Raw genomic sequence first — 14570 nt, 5'->3', positions numbered from 1 at the left:
TTAGAGAGCTGTTCTAGGCAGTTGGTTTGAAAGCATGCCCCACTTGTTTTTAGAGGAAGCAGTGCTGAGTTCAGTGAGGTACTAAAAGTAATGGTGCAGCTTCTGCCATTTTACAGTTAACAAGATTGTGTGTTGTTCTTTTTTGAAGCAGCTGTTAAATATTTTAATTATCCCATTCTCTTTACTTGACATTTATTAGCAAATATAAGGAAAATGTAACATGTTTGGTTTCTTTCTAGTCTGCAAAGGGACTAGAGTTAGGGAACAGGAAGAAATCATGTGGCCTCACCGTCCTGAGACCTTTATGTGGCCAGGGAAACTGAAAAACCTTACCCTTTGAGGAGACAGGACAGCACATACCCTGACAGGCTGTCAAACAGGTGATTCAGATTATTCAAATGAAACACAGACGTGGGCACCTTTGAGATTTCTGTGGCTTTGCCACTCTTGTGACTACAGGCAGGTTAGGTTAATTTAAGGCTCAGTCTCTTTATTTTCATTGAACATTTCCTGTCAGTCTCTAGTGTTAGGTTTGTTATGTAAGTGAGAACATGCCTGATTATGTTGATTATCATTGATTTGTTTTGCAAGTTTCTGTCTTGTGACTTGCTGACTTTTTTGTAAATTGATACCTGAAATTGGGGGGAGTTACCAGGATGCCCTCCTGGAAGGAACAACATGGCTGTGTCAGCATTTCTAATACCTAATTCCTGCATTCGTGAGGGTTTGGATATTCCTGTAGCATCAGTTGGATTTTGATACATTTTGGCATGCTCTTCTTTTATGATTATTCCCAACACTGGTATTATTTATTGGTTTCTACCTTTGTGTGCTTACCATTTTGGTTATGTCAGGAGCTGTGTACTATCAACACTGAAGCTATTGCCTGGATTAGTGTGCAGCTTGTTGTAGGCCCTGGGTTATTACTTATAGCCAAATACAAGCAGATAGCCCCGGTTTTTGCCTTAAGTCTTTAAGAACAGTCTTCTGTCATACATCATGTGCTGGAGAACTCTCCCATGGCACTCTCTGCGCTCTTTACTTCAGTTCTGTCATTTTACATGGCCAAAAGTCAGAATTTCTTTCAAGAAAGCGCAAAATTTCTTTTTCCATTTTGGGGTGGTTTTGGGTGGGAGAAGATCTTAGACCAAACCTTGTATTGGAGGGGGGGAAAGATAGTGAGAACTGGACTGTTGCACTTTGGAGATATCAGCCTTGCAGAGAGTCAGCGTATCCTGGCACATTGAATACTCTTGACTCTCCCAGTATCACTTCTCATGTGTAATTGCTTGCCCGTTTTTCATAGTGTACCTAATGAATTTGCACAATAGAAAACATTTCACTGAAAGCATCTTGTTACTGTGACAGATTATGTGTTTTGCTTTGTCAGAAAACTCTACAAGCGTTACGCGTTCCTCCGCTGCGATGATGAGAAAGAACAGTTCTTGTATCATCTCCTGTCATTCAATGCTGTTGATTACTTTTGCTTTACCAATGTTTTCACAACAATCTGTAAGTATTTGCTATCCCTGCAGCTCTGATTTCCAGATTTGGTTGAGTTCTTGTCCAAAATTCTAAACAGCTCAGAGCAACATGCCCTAATGTAATTGTTCTGCTTTTTTTTTCCCTGGGATCCATCTGTGTGTGCTGTATTGCTGTTTCCATGATCTTCTCTGGTGGGCAAGAGTTTCTCTCCCTGTCACTTTTGTTTCTAACTTGGTAAAATACACAGCTCTAATAATTTTAGTTGGGGATGAGTTCTCAGCTGAAAATTTTGTGGTGGGCTTGTTTGCATGATACTAAACAAGCACAGTATGGATTGTTCACTATCAAGGTAAGAATATTAATGCATGCTGGCAATTAAAAGAAAAAAAACCTTTCCTGTTTTGTTCTCAGGCTACTTTGCTGCATGTCTGTCTCTGGGTTTGGGGTAGCAATGAAATGCCCATTGAGGGCTGCATCAGAACTCCTCAACACATTTTTTTTCTCCTAGTTGTTAAAAAGATACCCTAGAGAAACTTTTAAGCTATTGTAGGTGCTTAATTGTGTTACAGAGTTCTCAAAGATCTGTGTGCCTGCTGCCACAGAACCTCACTGGGAAGGCAAAACAAGGAAAGACTTAAGCAAGGCTTATAAAATTGGGGGTGGGGTATGTGAAAGGACTACCCTTGGTGGTGCATTGTGATTGATGCTTGTGTGTATGAAAGAGAAAGCAAACAGACATCCAAGCAAAACAGCTTTTGGTCTTATGGGCAAGTTCTGGATAATGTGAAAATCTGGTCTGCTGGATGCAGTTAAACTGTCACTTACTTTAGGACTATCAGCACAGAAATTAAAAGGGAAACATTTTAATTCATTCTTAAATGCTACAAGCATCAGGCTTTTAAGGAAATCCAACCACCAGATGCTTTCTTGAGGGCACTGACAGCTGAGGAGACACTGAGGGAGAAATGCATTAAATGCCTCAGCTGAAAAGCCCTGACTGTAATCTGCTTATGCACTATAAAAGAAGGGCAGACAGGCAAGAAACACAGTGACCATTCAGAGCACTGGATTTTATTATAAAAGGTTGGTTAACAGAGGGCTGTGCAGGAGATGCTGGGTGGTGGAAGAGCATATGCTTTGTGAGTCAGAGGAGGGGCTGCAGCTCAGGTGGTATGTGTTGAATTACCCACAGGTAAACCAGGGGACCAGAAAGCATTTGAGCACATGTGGTGCTATTTAGAAGGGAAAAAAATTGCTTGTTCTTTCAAAAATTGGTAAGTCCTAAAGTTAGCATAACTAAGAGCGACATGGCACAGAGAAATTTGCAGGATTATGCTGTATTCTATCAGAATTTGTTCAGCCATGGTAGTGAATGCTGCTGCTGTCCAGGCCTGTAAAGAAAGGCTGCAGTTAGTACCTGAGTGGGACCTGGGGGAGCTGTGCAGTGTCCTGAGTACAGGAATACCATGTCTTTACTTGCTGTCACTAAGCTGAGGATAAGTAACCATCTTTGTGCCATGTTTTGAGGTTGGTAAATAAAGGCTGATTATACCCATAAGAAGGCATTATTCCATCCAAATTTCTTTCTTCATTTGACACTTCTGCTGTCAGCTCTGTTTCTTAGTGATTGCTGTGTATGTGTATACTTCCCCATTGTCAGTCAGTGCTTAGTGTGCAAGTGTCAGCATGATTAAATAGGATGTCTGATGTTGTTTTAACATTTCATGGTTCTGCAATGCTGTTTTATGACTTACCTTTTGCCCGTCTCTTGACTAAAGAGGTTACATAATTATCCTTCTTAATTTTTGAAGTGTTATTTCTTTTGTGTTTGCAGTGATACCATACCATATATTGATTGTTCCCAGCAAGAAACTTGGTGGCTCAATGTTCACAGCCAATCCTTGGATCTGTATTTCGGGAGAACTGGGTGAAACAGGAGTCCTGCAGATTCCCAGGAATCTATTAGAAATGACTTTTGAGGTTTGTATTGATATAAAACCTGATTTGGATGTTCTGTTTGTGAAGTTTTAAATTCTCCCCTGCTGTACCACCTTGCCATACGTTTCATATCTTTGTGGTTAGTCACAGATACTTTGTGCCTGTGTGTAGCACATTTAACCTGTATTTAATGACATGCAGAGCAAAATGAGTGACAATTCCTTAGTGCAAGGGATAGACAAGACTGTCTTTATGTTACAACTGTGGGAGGTGTCATACCCTCTTCTGTTGGAAAACAAAGAAGTGATTCTGCTCTGATTTTTGCATGTGTGTTGTGTGCATTGGATAAAATTTAATTGAAAAATCCAGTTCAGCTGATGTTCTCTATGCTGATCAAAATAGTATTTAACAAAACAAGCAAACCAACAGAAACAAGTAAAGCAGCCTACCACTAAAAAGCCCAGAACCAGTCATGCAGTCAGAAACAGGAACCACGTTTCTGAGTTTCTGTTTGAGCATGTTCTGTAATAGTGTACTCCCCCAACATGCTGCTTTGTTTCAGTTTCCTCTGACAAACTTTTGTTTAATTTGCAGTGCCAGAACCTGGGAAAACTGACCACAGTGCAAATAGGACATGATAATTCAGGGCTGTATGCCAAGTGGCTTGTGGAATATGTTATGGTCAGAAATGAAATAACAGGGCATACTTACAAGTAAGTATCATCCTGACATTTCATGTGGGGTAAGTAGAATTTCTGCAGGGAGCTGGCACAGTAGGGCTTGTTTGATTAGAAAGGTCTGATCTCCTGGGACTCTGTGTCTGCAGTTGCCTTGACCTGAAGGCACAGAAAGATCGTTTGGCTTCTGGCATTAAACAAGTTGTGGTTCTTACAAATTCAAACAGGGCTGCAGTTTGCAGATGTTCATGTCTCACATCAGACTGTTGGTGGAGAGGATGAGTTGACTGTAGTGCATCTTAGAAATAATCTGCCTTGAGCCCAAGGAAGAAAGAGCAAGTCAGAGCTTGCTGCTTATCAAATACAGGTGGTATTTTATATTAGGCCTGGGTGCTCTAGGTGTTAGAGTCACCTTTGGACACAAGCTGGAGCACAAGGGCTTATGAGTGTTGGAAACCTGTGTTTACATGGGGAAAGTAAAGGAATGAAATTTGCAGTGAGAATTAGGTTTATTTGTGTTAGGTACAGCATAGTTTGATGCTCTGTCCTTTGTTTAGAGAAACTGTCAGGCTCATGTTGATGTCAAATTGGTGTCACCAGTCAGCTCTCCATGCCAGTTCATTTGTAATTAAATGAAGAGGAAAGATTCTATTTTTGGATGCTGTTCAGTTTTCCAATTAAGCTGATTAAACTGACATCAACATTGGTTCAGAGAAAGTGATAATGAGCAAATGAGCATGTGTGCTTTCTAGTGTCTGATTTAATACCCCAATTCAGCAGAAGTATTGGTGTTTTGGCATTTAAGCATGTGTTTGGGTTGTGGGGTTGTTTTGCAGCTGGCCTGCTATGTAGCATGTTCATTGTATTTCTTAACCCATCTATGGGGCGTAGTAGGATTTCCCCTTTTACCCATTTTTCCTCAAATCACGTGCTACATATGGGACTCAAGCAAAATCTGCTTTGTGGATGGATCATTTACTGCAGCACTCAGCACAAACTTGGAACTGAAAAGCTGTTTTATTTTGGTGCCTGTGCTGGCAAAAGCCAAAGCCAAGACTTTGTTGCTGGATGAACGAAGTCTTTCTAATAACTATGCTAGCAGGATTTGGGCTTTAGGCAACTGCAGTTGAAAGTCTTTGGCATGGAATTGAATCTGGGTTGAGCCATGTATTTATCTCCTTGGTGTTCTTAGGTTTCCCTGCGGAAGGTGGCTTGGGAAGGGAATGGATGATGGCAGCTTAGAGAGGATCCTGGTGGGAGAGTTGCTGACTTCCCACACCGAGGCTGATGAGCGGCAGTGCCGAACCCCGCCCCTGCAGCAGTCTCCGAGCATGATCAGGAGATTTGTCACTATCTCACCAAACAATAAGCCAAGTGAGTGCTGGGAGTTGTCTTGTCCTGTCCTGTTCTGCATCATCACCTGAGGGCTTGCAAACAGCCCTGGAGTTTGGAGAGGACCTGTGAAACTCAGCCGAGTGTCCTGCTTGAACTCCAGCTAACTTCCAAATTACAATCCCAAGTAACCTGTACTGTCTGTTTAAGTTTGGAAAGTCTGCAAGGATGGCAGATGTCTCTGCACTCCTTGTCCAGTGCTTAGCTGCCCTAGTGGTGTTTTTTGTATTCTTGTCCTTCACCTGTGGAATGAATGCTGTGGAGGAAGGTAGAAATTTGTGGCCTTGTCTCTGTCTGTCCTTCATGGATGAAAAAACTTGCTAGTGGCTTCTATTCATGGCCTTCTCTATTTTTTTTCTATTGAGATCAGGGTTCTGTGGTTGTCTTGCTCCTGACAAATCAGGTGGCTACTTTGTTCCCAGCAGTGCTTGGGTTTGCAGTGAAGCAACCTCAGGAAGTGTTTCCAGGATGCCCAGATCTGCTAGTCCTAAACAAAGCACAGCTCATTTCCTTAGCTTTGGGTCCTGGTCTGAAAACTCACATAATATGTAAAAATCCTTTCCACTGTTTTGAAACACTTGTTTTGAAGTGTTAATTTCAATTTAAAACCAAACCATCTCTGTTTCTACCTCTTCAACAATACATAAAAGTGGGAGTTGGGTTTCCATTACCCGCAGCCCAGCACTCTTTCCCTAACAGAATGAGTTATACTGGTTCATGCTCCTCTCCTGTGTTTTGTTAGGCCATAACCCTCACACACAGGTACAATTTCTGAAGCTGTAACTGGATATATTTTTGTATTTTGCAGAGTTAAATACTGGTCAGATACAAGAAGCTATTGGGGAAGCTGTTAATGGTATTGTCAAGCATTTCCACAAGCCAGAGAAGGAGGTAAGAGGTTATTGTCTGTGTAATGGCACTCCTGTCCTAAAACTCTGATTAGTAAACATGAGAGAATATATAGCAGAAATAACTAAACTGAATGAGCAGCCATGTGCTTGAAAACTCCTTTAGTGGACCAAAAATGAGATACTGAGGTAGTACAGCCTCAAACACCTCTCTTTTGCTGCTAACTGGAGCATTCTGTTAAATTAAATGTTAACATTCTGGTATTGGAAATTGTGTTATTAGTCAAGTTCTGCCGAGGATTCTACCCATACACTGTCAAGAACAGTGCCTCCTGTTTTGTTTGTTCTGAATTAACTGACATTTTACGTCTGCATCGAGTTCTAAGTAGGTTTTTTAATGTCTGTTTTGCATTATCTTTGCTACTTAAAACATGAAAACCCATGGGCCACTTTAAAAAAAAAGGAAAGAAACAAAGAAGACCACCCTGAAAACACCCGCATCCCCCAAGCAAGTGAAGCAGAAGTGCTCTTAAAGACTCTTTTGCATTACTCATGTAATCAGCTGACAGAGCAGTGATTTTTGTGAAACAAACCTAAGTAGCATACCCCTGTCAAATCATCCCAGTCCAGCCCTTGTGAGGTGTAGAGCAGTGCTGGCTCTGTATGGATGGCTCTCAACAGGAATTTTTTACAAATAGGTCCTCCCATTCCTATAGCACCTGACTTCTAAGTTCATTATGGCATGACAGATTAATATACAGTGTAATTCTAGTTAATGATCACATTGATAATGATCTCAAGTCGTCATGGACTGGTTTTGCAAAATAGAATTTACCATCGAGTGCTGAAGAAGGACTTTGTTTTTTACTGAGCATTAAATGTTGTTTTTGTTGATGAGCAATCAGAGGCACCTGCTACACTGGATCTGTGATCTCTGTTACTTAAAAAAAGAGGAAAAGACTTTTCTCGTTTTCTGTAGTGATCATTATTATAAGTAAAACCTGCTCATTAATTGGCAGACTGCTTGAGGCTTCATTTGATGATGATGAGGCCCTGGCAATGCTTTCCTTGGCTTTATTCTTAGAGAAGTCAGTCAATTTTTGAATGCTCAGGACTTGTGAGAACTGGGCCATCCTGTCTGGGGTCACTGTTTGACAGCAGATTTAGGCATCTGTTTATTTAAAAACTTAATGGGACACTTGTGTCCCTGAGTCCCAAACTGAGGTGCTGAGTGTGTGTGTGTTTTCTGTGTGTGCTGGCAGAGAGGCAGCCTGACCCTGCTGCTGTGTGGAGAAAGTGGACTTGTTTCAGCTCTTGAGCAAGTGTTCCAGCACGGATTTAAATCACCCAGACTCTTCAAGAATGTCTTCATTTGGGATTTTTTGGGTAAGTGGGAGGATGACCTCCCAGAGCCTGTTTGTATCTTTGAAATACATCCAACTGTGTTCCTTATCACTGCTGTTGTGTCTCAGCTGGTGTGAATAGCAGACTTCTTGGAGGCATCTCAGCAGCTGAATTTCCAGGAGAGCTCCTACCTCCTTGTACTGTCATGAGAGAGAATCTCTGTTTTCTGCCAAAGCTGGCTCCATACTTAATGCAGGAACTGGGCTTTGTCCTTCTGGCAGTAATAGTGTCAAACAAATTTTCTTAGTGAGGAAGGGGTACATAAATAAGGTGGTGAATTGACACAGGGTAACCTTGGTGTTAATTGAGCACAGTGAAAGCAATAAGTCATGCTTGTAAGAGGTTGAGTTGTCTTTCAGAGCACAACAGATGGATCTAGTGCTGTTGGTTTGTCCTGGACATTGTAATAAAGGGATTATAAGCATGCGTTTTTCACACAATGGCCTAGATCCCTTTACACAAAGCTAAATAAATCAACTGAGTTCACAAACACACTTTAAAAAGGGAATTATTTTTAATAATGTTGCTGTGTTTTGAGGAGGTATTTTAACATCAGAGCTCCCCTTGTACAATCATTTTACTGCACTCAAATTCAGTAGATAGGTGAATGTCTTTAGCTTTGTTCAGAGGGAAGGAAGTGGAATCCTAGTTTTACACTGAGGGAACACAGAACTGAATCCAACAGAAAAAAACCAGTGCCTAAATATAATGACTCAGGAAATAAATGGATGAGCTTTGATCCTTCAGGCCTTTCAACTTTAACTCTCTCCTATATGCTGTATGCACTGATGAAACTTCATTATCTCCCACCATTCTTTTAAGAAAAAGCACAAACATACTATGAGACCCTTGAGCAGAATGAGATGGTCCCAGAAGAGAACTGGCAGACAAGGGCCAGGAATTTCTGTCGCTTTATCACTGCTATCAACAGCACCCCTAGAAACATTGGGAAGGACGGCAAGTTTCAGATGCTGGTGTGTCTTGGAGCCAGGTATAAAGAAACTTCTTTATTATTGTTGTTGTTATTGGTATTTTAATGAACTGAAAAAGATGCTGCACGTCAGTTACTCCTGACTCCCTGTCTCATAAAGATAAGCAGAGAACGCAGTAGGTGTGCTTAGAAGCGAAAGAATGAAAATCATGTCTGTGCAGGGGTGAAATTAACTTGGCTTTATTTTTATTCCCAAACTGCCAACTGCCACCTTGTCAGAGACCACCTTTTGCACCACTGGATCGCCCTGCTTGCAGACTGCCCCATTACAGCCCAGATGTATGAGGACATAGCCCTGATTAAGGATCACACGCTGGTGAATTCTTTGATTCGGGTGCTGCAGACCTTGCAGGAGTTCAACATCACCCTGGAGGCATCTCTTGTCAAAGGAATCGACATCTGACCTCCTGTCCCACAGGAAAAACTGTCTTCACAAAAACAAAAAAAGCAACAAGGAGTGAATCTCGTTAGTATGCAAAAGTTCTGTCTTGCCAGTACATTGTATCGTGAACTTGTTCATGGCCCAAAAATGCAACTTTGACTTTTCTTGAAGGAAACTCCAGAAATAGTACAGGCAAATGGATAGAAGCTGTAAACTCAATGTAAAAAAGAGGATTTTGGTATAAATCTATTTTAGAGTTTATTTGCTGATTTGCTTTTTACACACTTTCATGTGAAAGAGATAGAGATGAGTATTGTGCAGCTTATTTTAAAGCTGCAGTATTTCCTTGCCATAGAAAATGTGCAGTGAGCCTTTCAGCATTCTGTGAACTTGCCTTCAGATATGCTGTATGTCATAGACCCCAGTGTATACACTCCATTTCTGCTGAGAAGGTCATTCTATAGTTTTTAAACTAATATTTTATATATTAACATTATTACCAACGTTTGATTTTTAACGTGTTGGGTCATGTTCTGCTGCAAGGGAACTACAGATCTGATCTGTGCTTTTTTTTAATAGCTCCAAAGCACTGATTTGTCAGCAATTATTTTTTTCCTTTATTTTTGTTGTCAGTATTATTTTTAGTGAAATCCAGGAGACTGAACCGTGAAATGTCCAGAGATCAAAGTAATATTTTTCATATTGGTACGTAATTGCACAGAAGAAGAAATTAAGTCTGTTTTTTAACTGATGTTTTTTATTTATTTAACCTATCATTGTGTTTTGTAAGTTTGTCTTTTAAAAAAAAATCTTCTATGATACAACTGGCTATATTATGTTGCAATTCAGAATTTACAGTGTAGCCCACTTAAATGAAAAACCTGGAATAATTGTTCATAACACAAGAAGGTTTCTACTTAAACCAGCCTTTTAAAGCTTGGTATATGGTTGCTGCTGGTAATTCTCTTAACTGCTTATAAAGGGGAACACGAGATCCCCAAATGCCAGATGACTAAATAAAGATCTTTATGCCCCATCTGAAATAATAACAGTATACCTTACTAACAAGTATAAGGATTTCTTAATGTTTCTGAAAAGACAGTGGTATTAAGGTTTTTTCTTTTCCTTTTGAATGCACATGTCTTGGATCCTGTTGTCACAGTCTGCTTCATTTGGGATGCTTTTGGTTTTAGCAAAGAAAAGGTTAGTCCATTTCTACTATGAAATACAAATATTAAAAAAAAATTAGGTAAGTGGGAAAGCTTAATTTATTGGAGATCTGGAACTTGGCAAATGCCTGAAGGCATCTCTGTTCATTTGAATCTTCTGATAAAAATCTCTTTGAAATGAATATGTGTCTTAAGAACAGGCTGATTTATCAGCATCACAAATTACTGTACAGAAGTTCAGGGCTGTGTATTTAAGAGGTCTCCACTGTATAAACTTATCTCAGTATTGTCTCTCTTTTGAGAAGCAGAGTCCAAGTTTTTTGGTTCATATGATGTTGTAGCACTTTTACTTTACCTACAGCTTAGTCACATCTCGTGATAGTTTTATTTCCATAATTTATGAGTAGAGCACATGTATTAAATTTTTGACTATTTTTACTTTTGTCCTATTTATTTCATTATTAAACTGAGAAGTTCCTTTGTCACTACTTATCAGAGCAAGATTCTTCTTTGATTTCACAGCAGCATTAGGAAGATGTGAAGGCAATGTCTGAGCCACTCCTCACATGGGGTGGGTGTGAATTCCTTCACAGTTTACAGGAGCATTTCCTGTATTCTCTGTGTGCAGGTTTGGTTTTCTTGGTGGTTTTTTATTTTTCTTCCAGCTTCGGAAGGGCAAAAATAAAAAAAGAGTTGTACTGCATTCTAAGAATTTCATGTATTCAACTTAATATGTTGAGATAGTCTTTTTACACCTGTCCCAAATTGTTTATGCATTAATAATAGCAAAAAAAAAAATTTTGTTGGTTTTTTTGTTGTTGTTTTGGGGGCTTTTTTGTTTGGGTTTTTTTTGTTTTTTTCAGCTATCTTGAAAATTACTTTACTTGGCCTGTATATTTCACAGGGAATATTAAGTAAGAAAGGAAGGTTCTATGTTTTGACCTTAACAGATGAGTTGATTCTATTAAAACCATATATTTCATAGTATTAAGGATGGATTAATTTTATCTTTCATGAGGTAATTACCCTGAATTAAGGTTCTTTTTTTATCTTTTTTTTTTTTCTTCCTTACACAAGTTCACCTAGTGAGACATGATACCACTGGCTTAATGGCTGTTTTGGTGTGGATTGTTTTGCCCTCATTATGATGGCTGGCATGGGCAGAGGCTGGGATTTGGTGATTGCCAAGGGTGGGCTCCTTGGCTGGGTCATGAGGATGATGCTGTCCATCAGTGAGAACACACTGCATGCTGGCTGTCCAGTGCAAAAGGAAGACACAGAGATCATCTTCCCAGCTCCTGGGTTGTTTTCACAGGAAAAACCAGTTTGAGATCGACCTTCCTCCTCCTCTCACTGGGGGCCTGTGCTTAATCCTGTTAGGGTTCAAAGCACTTTTTGCTGTGGACTTCCAAGTCTGGAGGGATTTGCTCTGCTGAAGGACCAGTAGAAGGTTCTGAAATGCAGCAGAAGAAAAGCTGGTTTTGTTAGATCCATAGGCAGCCAAGGAAGAGTGAGATACTAAATATAGCCTGTGCCAGCTTTTTGGGAAGAGATTTGGCTGGCTCAGTCCAGTCTGTAGGAGCAGCCACAACCCCCACCACTGCTGTGTTTACCACAAACCCACCCACCTCTTTCATGGCTGTTCCTAGCATCAGTCCCACAGAATAAGGTTCGGATCCAGCATTTGCTCTTGCCATGCCATTCTGCTGAACTGTATAGGAACAAATGGTGTAGTGAGCACCTTTTTATCACCTTTTTGTATCTGTTTTATTTAGGGCTTTGTAAAATCATTCTCCCTTTGTTCAGAGTAATGCAGTTGAACCTTTTTTTTCCTGTTACTTTTCCAAAAGAAGGGGGCAGGTTTGGTAGGTGCAGTTAGTGTGGCTGTGCTGTTCTGATGTTTGGTGGGGATTTTTTGGTAACAGTTAATTGGGAAAGATAATCTTTTTAAAAACACACATTCATTCTGGAGAGAGAAATACAGGGACAAAAAATAAGCAGTTCATCATGCAGTACATACATAATGCTAAACTGGCCAAAATGTTTACAGGCTCATACCTGATTTGAGGGGAAAAAATAGGCTATTATCTATCAATTATTTATGCTTCTTTGGTTAATGCTGTCAGAGTTCATACAATGATACTTTATACAAAAATAAAATGCAAACTAATAAAGACTTGGTTTAAATGTAATAAAATACTATGATGATAAGTTTATACAGAAAGAAAAAAAAAGCCTTTACCTGCCATAAACTTTAACCACCTGATGTTCTGTAGCTGAAAACATATTCATGAACTGGAGACTATTCCACAACTTTTTCCATTACAAAGAGTATTTTTCAAACTGTTCAAGTGGAACTTACTAGCTGGATGATCCATACTTTTTATGTGTTTTAAATTCATGAATATGTTAAGATTCCTGCAGTGAAACTATTCAGAGTTAACTTTTTCTGTATATTGTCAAATGAATTTTGTCCATAGTGAAGAGACTATAGGATACTTGAAAATACTTGAAGAAATTGTACACGTACTTCACATCTTTGTAGCTCTTTATTTTATACCTAGAGATTGGCTGTTAAACTAAGAAAAAGCATCAATACCTTATAAACTATATATTTTACTACATGGGGAAATCACTGGCTTGTTTTTTTTAAGGGCCGTGTTGAAGTTTACATTATAATGACAAAACCAGGTACTGTTTTCCTTTTTTTATTTTTCCTGTGACATTTCAATCCATTGGACATTAAATGTGAATTGGATATACAAAGCAGTTTTACAGGTGTAGCTCATTTGCTGAATTGCAATAAAATTTGTCTTCTAACATGAAAAAAATAGCATTAATGTGCTATTTTCAAGAAGCTTGTTCTAATTTGGCTGATCATCTGCTCTTTCCCTGGCTGCAGGTCTGTGGGACATTTTAGTGGCTCGTTTCAGGAGACCTTTGTTGTACAGTTTTGTGTCTGATCTGTTCAACTAGAGCTCCTGCCTCCCAGCTCCAGTGTCGCCTTCCTCCAAGCCACCCTTGTCAGTCAGACTGCCACCAGTGGAAGAGATGCCTGCTCAGGAGTCAGGGAATGGGGCAAAGGGGAAGGCAAAGGGACTAATGCAGACCTTGGAAGGGTGTCTGTGAGTACCCACACCTAGATGTGCTACCATTCCCTCTGTTTCAAACTGTGTGAGGTCATCACTGAATGTTCTATACCACCAGGGAAGACAGAGGGGAAGGGGTTTGATCATTAATTTGGAGGTATCTCTGTTGCTTCACTTCTCACACACCACCTGGTCTGTGGTGGAGCCTTTTTTTAAGCAAAGCAAAATAACGAGTGTTAATATCACTCTTGGGGGAACCACATCAATCTTCCTGAGCTGGGGGTGGTGCTGCACTGCCAGCAACTGAGGGTGTCACCCCATGGGCTCCCTGGGGACATGCAGAGGATGAACTCAGCCTGAGCCATGCTCTGGTGAGATGGTGCTCTGGCCTCATCCTTGGACAGGTTTGGGGGTGCAGTCGTGGACTTGGTACCTGCTGGGGGTGTGCTGAGCCTGTGAGAGACACCAAACCTGCGTCTCAGGAGCTGAGGCCATCTCTGTTCCCTGGGATTTGGATGGACCTGCTGCTCCTGATTCCTCTGAGGGCACCACAGGGATGGACATGGGGCAGGCCTGGATGGAGCTGAGGTAAGTTTTGGAAGCACATTCACCTCATCACAGGTGGCCTCAGGTCTTTCAGGTTTCCTCGAAGGAAGAGGAGCAAAAGGAGCAGGGGCCTTGGTGGGCAAAGTGTGTTGTGCAACTGCTGGGTGCACAGGCAGGAATTGTTTGCTGACTGGTCCAGACTCAGGTCTAGAAATGTTAGCATTTATTGTAGCAATGACTTGGGAAGTTCTCACAAAGAAATACAAATGTCTAGGAGTTATTTCACATGACAAAGTGTCTCCTTTATTTCCCTATTAACTCAAAAATGTGTGTGTATTAATAGGCCGTACTGTATTTAGTTCTGCAATAAACAGGAACTGTTCTTCATTGCAGTGACAGTGGTGTTTTAAGATGCAGATCCTACAAACATTTAAAATGTCACTGGTGGATCTGATGTTTGTTTTGGGAAAGTTTTTCTACAAGTAGCATAAAAAGACAAGGCATATAAATTACATGAGAGGGTTTTCTATGCCCCTTGTGACCAGAGAACCCCCAAATTTCCTCTCTGTCTCAGATAAGTCCTGTGCAGGTCCTGCTTATTACTGAACAGGTGTTTTTTTTACACAGAATTTAACAACCTATTTGGTAG

General features: G+C 40.4%; 1 protein-coding gene across 7 annotated transcripts in view; it reads left to right on the top strand.

Moving 5' to 3' along the window:
- Positions 1–13055, top strand: part of DENND5A (DENN domain containing 5A) — a 64462-nt gene extending 51407 nt beyond the window's left edge. For all 7 annotated transcript variants that reach the window (XM_032113546.1, XM_032113548.1, XM_032113547.1 and 4 more), the window contains 8 exons: positions 1391–1512; positions 3320–3465; positions 4018–4136; positions 5293–5474; positions 6301–6383; positions 7603–7726; positions 8567–8735; positions 8955–13055. In XM_032113546.1, coding sequence (XP_031969437.1) covers positions 1391–1512; positions 3320–3465; positions 4018–4136; positions 5293–5474; positions 6301–6383; positions 7603–7726; positions 8567–8735; positions 8955–9138 — 1129 coding nt within the window. In that variant the 3' untranslated portion in view covers positions 9139–13055. The remainder of the gene's footprint in view (positions 1–1390; positions 1513–3319; positions 3466–4017; positions 4137–5292; positions 5475–6300; positions 6384–7602; positions 7727–8566; positions 8736–8954) is intronic.
- The last annotated feature ends 1515 nt before the right edge of the window (positions 13056–14570 follow it).

The sequence above is a fragment of the Corvus moneduloides genome, chromosome 6 (genome assembly GCF_009650955.1).
Source record: "Corvus moneduloides isolate bCorMon1 chromosome 6, bCorMon1.pri, whole genome shotgun sequence".
NCBI lineage: Eukaryota > Metazoa > Chordata > Aves > Passeriformes > Corvidae > Corvus > Corvus moneduloides.
Note: the sequence above shows the minus strand (reverse complement) of the source record. Positions and strands in the feature narration are given on the sequence as shown.